Genomic DNA, 10,155 nt, shown 5'->3' with positions numbered 1-10,155 from the left:
TTTTACAATTAATCATTGAACACAAATCATGGTTTATGTATTTGTGTATTTAGTGAGCTTTCAGGTGTCTGGTGTGTAGCCTTCATGCTAAGCTAAGATGACTAGCTGCAGACAAATATGAAAGTGGTATCAAGCTGCTGAACCTCTCCTCCAGTTTATATGTAAAGTATTCAAACATTTCAACCTTTTTCTTTACAGTTGTGGTGGTTAGATGAAAAAAAACAAAAACAAACACGGTTTCTCTCCCAGGATTAAACAGTGTGGAGTTGGGGATTTTTTTAATTTATTTATTTATTTATTTATTTTTTAGATTAATCCGGCCATGGTGTATTTGCATCTGAAACAGGAATTTAAGGTTAAAAAAAAAAACAATTACAAAATTGCATTACCCGTCATGTGTATAAACATGTGGAACGCGGAAGGGATATTTATATATTTAAAAAAAAAAAAAAAAACACGTAATCAATGCAGGAACTGTTCCCTTACGTAAAGGAGGAAGTGTTCTCACCACTACTTTCTGTTCTAGTGAGAACCTGAAGCAACTCTTTTCAATGTGGCTTTGGAACAAAACTTCGATCACAGAGCAGCCGGCGGTTTATTTTCACGTCTTTATCCTCGGATGATATCTGGATTTAAATCTGCTGTTCGTGTTGTGAGGTGAGTGCGCAGGAGAGAAGACGCGTCATGTGTTGATCTCTGCTGGCAGCTGATTTAAATCAATCATCCACCACGTATCGCAAAGGTTTGGTGGGCTGTATTTTATTGTTTTATACATCAGCCTTAACCCCAATGATATGATTTCTTAATTTACCAAGACTGTTTAAATCCCACACGGAGTCTCTGCAGGGTTTCCAAAGTGAAATATCTTTAAATGAAAGCTACAATTGAAGTTAAAACTCAAGCATGTCATGTATAAAACATAAAAGTAATCATAATGCAAAAAAATAAATAAATATATTTATATATAATGGATGATTATCACTGATGTTTTCAGGTGTAATTAGTGTTTTATTGTTTATTTGAGTTACATAATATGCAATCTTAATATGTATCCTAAATAATTGTTTTGTTTTCTTCAATTATGTAGTTGAATGAATATATCTGCACCTTGTAGAGCTGGTTATATATCCTGAATTTTAGATTTTGCTGCCTGCTTCCTTGTGTTGGAAAAAGTAAAGCTGCAGCTCCACCATCTTGGGTGATTACTCTATGAAATGTGTTCCTTTTTTTTTTTTTTAACTTTAAAGTGATAATGGTTGTTTTTGATGCACAGAGTGCATTATGCATGTTTTAGTTTCATGGAGGCTGTATGCTTTGGAAGCTGCAGCAAACAAAACAAACCAGTTGAGCTTCCTCATAATAATAACGAAAGAAGATCTGTGGTCAATTTTAAAAATCATGTGTAACATTCATACTTTTACATGTCTGAGTTAGTGGAAAAACAAATAATGGAGGACATGTTTTTATTGCAACACACGGTGCAACGCAGCAGTTACTTTTAGTTTACTGTAAAATGTGGATGTAGGTTTTAGATTTGATCTCGGCTATAGGATCAAATGTCACGGGTGTTGTACCATGGACACCATTGTGAAAGCAAAATGAATCAGCATGATGCAGTATTTACTAATTATTACAACATTCCAGCAGAAAATGAGACACTCCTGGTGATACTGAAAGTTATCGCTGTACTTTGGACTCTTAAAAACCCCAAATCCAGAATATCTAATAGTCAGTGTATTTAATACCTGAAATTTTTGAGCCTACAGATTAAAAAAGAAAAAACATCCAAAACATGGATCGCTTTTCTTCCTCGTGTCATTTTCGCCTGCTACAAAGCTGTTATTGTCCTACTGAGTTGCAGTAGAGCCATAAAGTAATGCCACCGTGGGTGTTTCTCTGTCCCGCTGTGGACTCTGCTCTCGTCCCCATGTGTAGCACAGGACTGAGCTTTTTTTTATTTTTTATTTTTATTTTTTTTATTGCTCACTTAAGGGGTTTTGTGAAGTAGACCAGGTGACTGGACGTAACTCGGAGAGCACGACAACACGGCCGAACCCGAGGAGTTTGAGGTTTGAAGTCGAGGTCGCAGCCGTTCTGATCTCTTTGCTTTTCTTTCTTTTAAGATTGGACCTTTTTCCTTCGGATGAAATGTCATGGTGACTCCGGGGTGCAAAGGTGACGCCGCAGAGGATCCTGATCTGACGAAAGGGCCGGAGAAGGAGAAAACACTGAGGCACTTTCCTCCGTATGGCTCCATAAATGGAAACTCCACAGGAGACACCTGCCCGACATGTCGCGGCACCGGACGAATTCCCAGAGGTGGGGTTTTTCTGCTATGAAAAATCTGGACTACTATTATGCAAAAATCTAAACTTTAGCTCAGTGAAACTTGAGAATATTTCTGGTTTTCCCCTTTCTTTCTTTTTTTAATCTAAAAAAGGAGCTTAAACACTTCCTAAACTGACACCACGCTGCATTCCTCAGATAACTTTCATTTCACACCTTTTAACAACAGGGGAAGTGTGTCTGAATCGAAAAGGCACGAGTGCGTATGTGCAGCTGCTTCTGTTGACTTACTTTCGCATCACTTTTGCAGTTTAAAAACCAAACTTTTTTTCCCCATGTCTCTGTACCGACAGGCCACCAGGACCAGCTGGTTGCCGTGATACCGTGTAACGATGTGAGGCTGAAACCCAGACGCACGTAAGGGACACAGTGTGTTTGTCTGTGCCTTTTGTAGTTATAATATTTGGTCTTTATGGTAGACTTTGCACGGTTTCACTGTGTCATGTATTATGAACTATTCTGCACTTTGCGTTTAGGAAGCTGTACGTGTGCATCTCCATGGCGGTGTGTCTCTTTCTCTGCTGCCTGATGCTCTTCTTCCTCTTCCCACGGAGCGTCACGCTGGCGCCCGTGTCCGTGCTGTCGTCCATGGTTTACTTCACTCCAGACACAGTTGAACTGGAGATCACGGTAAGTAAGTGCAGCCACTTGCATGTAAACTCTGCCACCTCTTTGTTTTGCATCGAAATCGCTTTGCTCATCATTTCTAAAAGATGTGTGGGAATTATTTTGGCGTCATACAAAAAGGAAAAACACTGCAAGTACCTATTTGATCAACACTGAGTGTGTTTACGTCGGCATGAGTGTCCTGTTTATGAGGCTTTTCCAAGTTTTGATCATATTAGGAGATTTTTATAAAAATGTCTTTTGCAGAACTGGTCCTGGTTTCTGTAATCAGGAAATGATATTTATATGCTGTAACACAAAACAAAGACCACGTGTTTGCCCAGCCTTCTTGGTGAACTCATGAACTCTGAATTTTCTCAGGATTTAACAGTTGTGACGTGCTCGCTAACCTTTTAGGAAACGGCAGAGCAGAGGTCATGACAGTTCGTTTGTCATCAGATGTTAAAGTCTCCCGTAGCTTTTTTTGGTTTTGTTTTAGTGTTTGTCATGTCTCTATGCTGTTCTTTTCTCTCTCTGCTCTGACTTTGTTAGCTGCTTTAAAGCAAGAGAATAACATGCAGTGTGCCGTTTGAATTGCCTTCATGTGACAGACTGTAAATAGCTGTCAAAGTTAAGTGATGGCCAAAGTTCCCTGCGACTCTTTTAATGATGGAAAGGTGTGTTGGTTGCACCTGACGAGCTGCGTGTTTTTTTTGTTGTTGTTGTTTTTTTTTAGAATCTCTTCAACATCACCAACGAGAACTTTGTCCCAGTTCAGATTGTCGAGTTTACCATTCAGAGTTTGGTGGCCAAGTCCATCGTGGGTAAGGAGAAGATTTCTAACATGAGCGCCGTCCCGAACCGATCCCAGAAATCCGTGAGCATCGCACAGAATAATAAATATACTGTATATTGGTCATGTAATGAATTTATAACCTCTATATCTTTTTTTTGCAGTACCCCATTAAAGTTAACCTGCCTGTTAAGAGTGATGGATTAATGTAAGAAATGAGCTTTCATTTTCTGCAAATCACAGTTTCTAACTGAAATATTGTGTGAAAAAAAAAAAACACTACATGTACCGTTTAATATTTATATGTCTGAATTCAGCACGCGTGTTGTTTATCTCTTTCAGATCTTTCTGCAAGTCGAGCTCTATCAAGATTCACACGTTATTCGTGGAGCTGCAGTAAGTGTCAATCTCAATCTCTCATTCAAACGAAGACACTTGAGCATATCTCGAACCCGCAGGCTGTTAGATGCAACACGTTGCTGCAGTGCAGTATTACAAAACCCCAAAACAGGTCCTTCACAGTCGAATCTTTAAATCTGAGATATTCATTTTACATAACACAAGATGGACGTGATGGCACAGTTCAGTCCTGCTTTTAGAATCCAGCGAGTTGGATTTAAACCACAAAAATACTTTTGTGGTTTTTTCTGTTTTCATTTCTGTTTTTTATTCTCCTTTCTGCTTTTGACGAGCTTTTTTGTTTTTGTTTGACCTCAAATGTGGTTTAAGGTTTTCTTGGGGGTTTTGAGCGGTTCACATTTGAGCTCAAAACGGAAATAAACGATCTTTTGGAGCTGACTGAACAAATCAAGTCCAGGAAAGCTACTGAAGCTATTTTATTTGGCACGAAGCAGCTTGTTATAAGTTCTGACTCAGCATTTGCGGAGGTTACTTGTCGTCAGCTCGTGCTGCATAACAGACACAAAGGTTCCTCTTTTTAACTTTCAAACGAAACAGAGTTTGTCACGATCTAATTGACTTGTGATAACATCAAGCGTCTTGTAACCAGTGATTGAAATAAACGGTTGATCTTGTGATAAAACTTGATAAATGATCAACTTGCAAAGTTGTCACGTGTTGGCAAACAGCTATTGCACACATTGAATAGCATTAGCACTCATGTGGAAGTCGTGTTTCTTGACCAATATTTACTCTCCTTTCAGCGTTGTTTTGGTTTCCACGATCTCCTGAGAAAAATGATGTTGCTCTCGAGCTGCTAAAGTCACTTCTATGTTCGGCAGCTAGTTGTTAGCTTTGTCTTTCTACAGCTTGGTGCTAAGTAAGTAGAGTACTGCAAGTTTCTGGCTGATGTAGCGAGAAACGAGGTTGATGAGAGTGCACTTTGGCTGTTGGAAAACCAAAACAAAGAGCTAAAAGTCACTAAAATGCTCTGTACGACTAAAAGAAAGTGCAGACGATTCTCAGTGTTTTTCTTTCTATATGTGACCTCTGACATTCAACACAGCCATTTGATCCATTGTCAATGTACAAACATTGATAAGCTTTAAATCATTAAAAATGTGCTTTTCTTTTTTTTTTAATATATATATATATCTTTTTCTCCCCAGAATTACAATGAATATTTCCTATCTCTCTCACATGGAGCAGCTGTCTCTGGACACCTTTGAGTATATTGACTGTGGCGCCAATTCAACAACCCCACATCCAATGACATGATACAAATCAAATGATTAGCGCCAAAAAGTTGTACCTTTGTCCTCTCTGCATTGGATCTGAATGTCTGAACACATCTAATCTTATTCTGTATGTGGTTTTAGCACACCTTGGGAGTTTAATCAATCACTACTGTGTTGTAATTTAAACATATTGAGGCCTCCAGTATACGTATATCCTGGCCTGGATGTGTTTTGCTCATATTTGTTTGAGATCTCGGTGTAAATCCTGATTACAGGTAAAGAAGTATCACAACATTGTGCGAAACAAGCACACCTACTAAAACGCAAAATGCTTAAACTGTGGTTGTTGTTTTTTTAAGTCATGTAAATTTTACGGTTTTTGATGAAGTTTAATTTTTTGTGTGATACAGGTTGTTGACGTGATCATCTTATCTTTTGTCATTTGCACTTTATTAAACTGTACTTTACACATTCTTTTTTTAATTGATCCTCATTGTATTGATGTGGTATTAAGTTATTAGTCGCTTCAATTCCATAAAACGTCCTCATTACTCTGTACGATCAACAGACGTCACCGTGGACTGTTTTTATAGGAACCATCTTCTGCTGTCCTTCCTAGAAAGTGTTAATAGGGTTTTGGGGGATTATCCACACTGATGGAAAGACATATCAAGAGTATAACAAGTACATTTGTTTAATTGGTTTAAACCTACTCATTAAAGGCAAGGTACAAGACCTTTTTTTCAACCATTTCATCCAAGTCAATAAAATATTACAAATGAAAACCATTTGTTGAGGTATTATTTAGAGCCTTTACACAAGTGCTTTATTCCAAGTAAAAATCCTGCACTGAAGTAAAACTCTTCCAGTATATTTCAGTAAATATACTCGCATAATTTATACAAAAGTAGCAGTATAATCTCGCAATACAGAGAAAAATGTCCCCTGTGACTTTTTCCATTACATGTTATATCAAGAGATTGTAGTTACTTGTACATTTATGTTTGAAGACATTTATATGAGGTTGCAACTAATTTCAACCTCAGCTTTTACTGTGTTATCCTTGAGGGACAATATTTTGTTTTCATTATGATTATTTTCTTGATTAATAGAGTGATGCATTAGTTTGTAGAACTTCAGAAAATACTGAGAAATGAGCATCACAATTAACCAGAAACACTTTCAAGTATCTTTTCTAAAGATGTCTCAAATCCTTTGAAAAACTGTAAGCATTAAACTTCAGGTATTTTCTGTCAGTGGACAAATTGATTATTTACTTCAAATTGCATAAAAATTTGGCTAGTCCAATATATCATATTTTACAAACTCTTCATATGTTTTGTATGTAAAATTGTGATTTTTTTTTTTTAAAGTAACTATTGCTGTCATTTCATATAAATGTAGAGAAGTAAAATGTACAATCTTTCCTATGTAATGCAAATGGGGAGAAATATAGTGTGACTGAAAAGAATACCCTCAAGTAAAGTACAAGTATCTTAAATTTGTATTCAACTACAGTAATCAGTTACATTCCACCCATGAAGAAAACATACAGGATTACAACATACTGACAAGCATTGTTCTCAAAGACATTGTACACATGGTGGAGCCAAAGCATCATTACAAACTGACACTGCAGACAAGTTAGTGTATACAGTGGTATAAGATGCAGAAATGGTGGAAATCTTGGCAAATTGTTAAATATTTACAGTGTAAAAAGTGCTGAAAGGGAAAATTACATTTTTTTTTTTTTAATTTCATACATGTTTGTCTTTATAATTATATTCATCCGCTATAGTCTGTATTTATCTAAGATTTTTCATCTAAAAATCTGAATTAATTCAGACTCAACTAATCTGTAGTAAAAGCTCTGCAAGAATCCTAAAACACTGCACTGTACTTATTATTCTCAACAAAATGCAGACGCTTTATCTGTCGTCGTCGTCGTCCCCTGCAGTTCGCCGCTCCACCGGCAGGGGGCCTGTAGCGGCCCTCCAGGTGGCCGTGACGTCACCGGAGCTTAAGGTTGTTGGTGAGGCTCGAGCCTCTCCAGTATCTCCTCAGCGCTGCCGGAGGAGAGCACGGGAGCACGGGAGGAGGCGAACCGCCGGGACGAGCAGCGTTTTGTTTGGAAACCATGGCTGCGTTTACCGCTTGTGGATGACGACTCCGCCGAACATTTAAAAGGTACGAAGGGTTTTTGTTTGAACGGGCAGAAGAAGAGCAGTTTCTTATTTTTACTGTTTGCCTTCGTAAACGCCGTACATTTGTATTATTTTACATTGGATTTACATGTGCAGTTAATCCCTTAAAATGAACTCTGTCGGTTAAATCTGTCGAAGTTATTTATTTTTGCACAACTGACAGTCGTGATGGAAACACGCACTACAAACTACGTGCAGAGGTTTCGTGCAGAAAAACTAAGCTGGTTTATACCCTATAAGTATACATTTATTATACGATCAAGAAGCCTCCAAAAAAAAAAAAAAACCGAGTTCAGAAACGTGACGTTGCATTTCTGCAAACTGCTGAATGGCTTTCTTAAACCATGCGACATTTCCAGGGTCACAAGTAAACACGCATCCTCCTGTCAACACGCTCTGGTGGTATTCTGTCCAAAAGGCAGATGTTGGATGGGTGTCAGGATGTCAACAACAACCGGAGTAATGCTGTTTTCAGCAGTCCTCGTAGACACTATGTGCAGAGTGGAGCGGTTGGCTGCATATTCTCCATCCGCTGCATTGAAATCAATCTGCTCCAGGAAAAGCCGTTCAGGTTTAGCAGTCTTCAAAGGATTAACCTCAGCAAATAAGAAACTGCATTAACCTCGGTTCGCCCAATTAACTGTCGTGTCAGCTCCCTAATGTGGCACTGAAAACCCACGACGTTTATTGTTTTACAGACTCAAAAAGTGACTCAAGTTTGGATGAAATCAACCGTGTCCTAAAACAGAGTGATGAATCTCAACAGGAACTACTGATGGGATGTAATTCCATTAAGTACTTTTATATGCGCTTCAATCACCACGAACTACTGTGAATGTCTCTGAAATAGCCCCCTCATTCCTTTAGCTCCATTATCTTCCCATTGAATGCTAACTCCCCCTCTCTGTGTTTTTGATAAGGTTCTCCGGTGCCTTCTGATCCCTTTTTTGGGAGCAAATGCCAATCTACTGAGAGAGGATTTAAATCAGGAATCTGTCACCTCACAGCTGGCCGGGAACCATGGGCAACCAGCTGACCGATATCGCTCCCAACACGTCCTTCCTGCCACACTTCCAGTCCCTGCACGTGGTGGTCATCGGCCTCGATTCGGCCGGCAAAACCTCGCTGCTCTACAGGCTCAAGCTCAAGGAGTTTGTGAAAACGATCCCCACCAAGGGCTTCAACACGGAGAAGATCAAAGTGGCTGTGGGGGCGTCTCGTGCCATAAACTTCCAGGTGTGGGACGTGGGCGGGCAGGAGAAGCTGCGCCCGCTTTGGAAGTCTTACACCCGGCGGACGGACGGGATGGTGTTCGTGGTGGACTCCACCGAGCTGGAGCGGATGGAGGAGGCCCGAGTGGAGCTGCACAAGATCACCCGCACCTCGGAGAACCAGGGAGTCCCCGTGCTCATCCTGGCCAACAAACAGGACCAGGACTCGGCGCTGTCCGTCAGCGAGGTGGAGAAGCTGCTCTGCGTTCACGAACTGAGCATGTACACGCCGCACCACGTGCAGAGCTGCAGCGCCGTGGACGGTCAGGGGCTGCAGCCGGGCCTGGAGAAACTGTACGAGATGATCCTGAAGAGGAAGAAGACGGTGAAGCACAACAGGAACAGGAAGAGATGAACTCTCGGCTCGCGCCGTGGACGTTACCTCGGGAGATTTATCCGCCGCCGAGACGCTTCCAAGCTTAATGGTCCTGTTTAAAACGGGAGAGGGATTTGTGCCAACAAAACGACGACGACGCGCGGCCTCGGGGTCAGGAGACACGGATTTGCTCGTACTATCTGAAGCAGTATCGACATGCTTTGTTCGGCGATCGTGCAGCTGCCCTTTCGAACGTTGTAGATTTAAAGGAAACCTTGAGAGCATTTGGTCTTCACTAAGTGCTTTTCGACACTTGTTTTAGAGAAGATTTCTAACGTGACATTTGACTGTTAACTTTAGGACTAATATACGAGCACATTTGCATCCAATGCGGCAGGCGATGATAACCTCTTGTATTCCTTCACTGGCTTGCGCAGATAGATTCTGCCCCACTAAATGGCTGTTCTTTCGTTCCACAACGTTACAGATGTTTCCCCCCCGACATATTTATTCAAGGTTTATGTATTTGTGCTGGACAGATGGGCTTTTTTTGGGGTTTTTTTTGTAAATGATATGAAATGGCGTGTGGTGACGGAGCACCGATGATATTTAGTTTGATTGCCGTGGAAGAATAATCCTAAGTGCATTCCCTTCTTAGACACAGATGTTAAGTTTCAGTTCGTATAATAGTGTTTATAAAGAAATTGTACAATTTTGTAAAACTGAAGACTTAATAAATCTAAGCACATTATTATTTTTCTATCTTGTAATTGATTTCATGCTCGAACCGTTGGCTTCGGCTTGGTGTTGTTATGAGTAGGAATAATGTTTGAGCTCACAAAAAGCTGCTATTATCCACATTTTTAATTTTAACAATGGATCACATGACTGTGTGCATGTGAAAGGGCTCACTTGTGAAAAAAAATATACCCCACAAAGTAATGCACGCTTTCAACTCCACCTTTTTGGTGTTTTTCAGCGT

General features: G+C 40.0%; 2 protein-coding genes across 2 annotated transcripts; both read left to right on the top strand.

Moving 5' to 3' along the window:
• The first annotated feature begins 463 nt into the window (after nucleotides 1-463).
• tmem106a (transmembrane protein 106A) lies at nucleotides 464-6,167 on the top strand. The gene is made up of 8 exons (XM_069704610.1): nucleotides 464-657; nucleotides 2,124-2,319; nucleotides 2,640-2,703; nucleotides 2,823-2,976; nucleotides 3,689-3,829; nucleotides 3,910-3,953; nucleotides 4,088-4,141; nucleotides 5,314-6,167. The coding sequence occupies exons 2-8, from the start codon at nucleotides 2,154-2,156 to the stop codon at nucleotides 5,420-5,422; spliced, it is 732 nt and encodes a 243-aa protein (XP_069560711.1). The 5' UTR covers nucleotides 464-657; nucleotides 2,124-2,153; the 3' UTR covers nucleotides 5,423-6,167.
• Nucleotides 6,168-7,434: 1,267 nt separating this feature from the next.
• arl4d (ADP-ribosylation factor-like 4D) lies at nucleotides 7,435-9,924 on the top strand. Its single transcript, XM_069704590.1, has 2 exons — nucleotides 7,435-7,569; nucleotides 8,507-9,924. The coding sequence occupies exon 2, from the start codon at nucleotides 8,607-8,609 to the stop codon at nucleotides 9,210-9,212; it is 606 nt and encodes a 201-aa protein (XP_069560691.1). The 5' UTR covers nucleotides 7,435-7,569; nucleotides 8,507-8,606; the 3' UTR covers nucleotides 9,213-9,924.
• Nucleotides 9,925-10,155: the final 231 nt, after the last annotated feature.

Source organism: Brachyistius frenatus, unplaced genomic scaffold (genome assembly GCF_029030835.1).
Source record: "Brachyistius frenatus isolate BFR_SWC_R1_liver_20210118 unplaced genomic scaffold, ASM2903083v1 Contig_51, whole genome shotgun sequence".
Taxonomy (NCBI): domain Eukaryota; kingdom Metazoa; phylum Chordata; class Actinopteri; family Embiotocidae; genus Brachyistius; species Brachyistius frenatus.
The sequence above is the reverse complement of the archived record's forward strand: the minus strand, read 5'-3'. Positions and strand labels throughout refer to the sequence as shown.

What these genes read in the sequence shown, in the direction of transcription:
- tmem106a (XM_069704610.1), top strand. Translation starts at nt 2,154, where the DNA reads ATGGTGACTCCGGGGTGCAAAGGTGACGCCGCAGAGGATCCTGATCTG. An exon ending in CACCGGACGAATTCCCAGAG is followed by an intron (nt 2,320 to 2,639) that starts GTGGGGTTTTTC and finishes CTGTACCGACAG; the next exon opens with GCCACCAGGACCAGCTGGTT. An exon ending in ACGTTATTCGTGGAGCTGCA is followed by an intron (nt 4,142 to 5,313) that starts GTAAGTGTCAAT and finishes TTTTCTCCCCAG; the next exon opens with AATTACAATGAATATTTCCT.
- arl4d (XM_069704590.1), top strand. Translation starts at nt 8,607, where the DNA reads ATGGGCAACCAGCTGACCGATATCGCTCCCAACACGTCCTTCCTGCCA.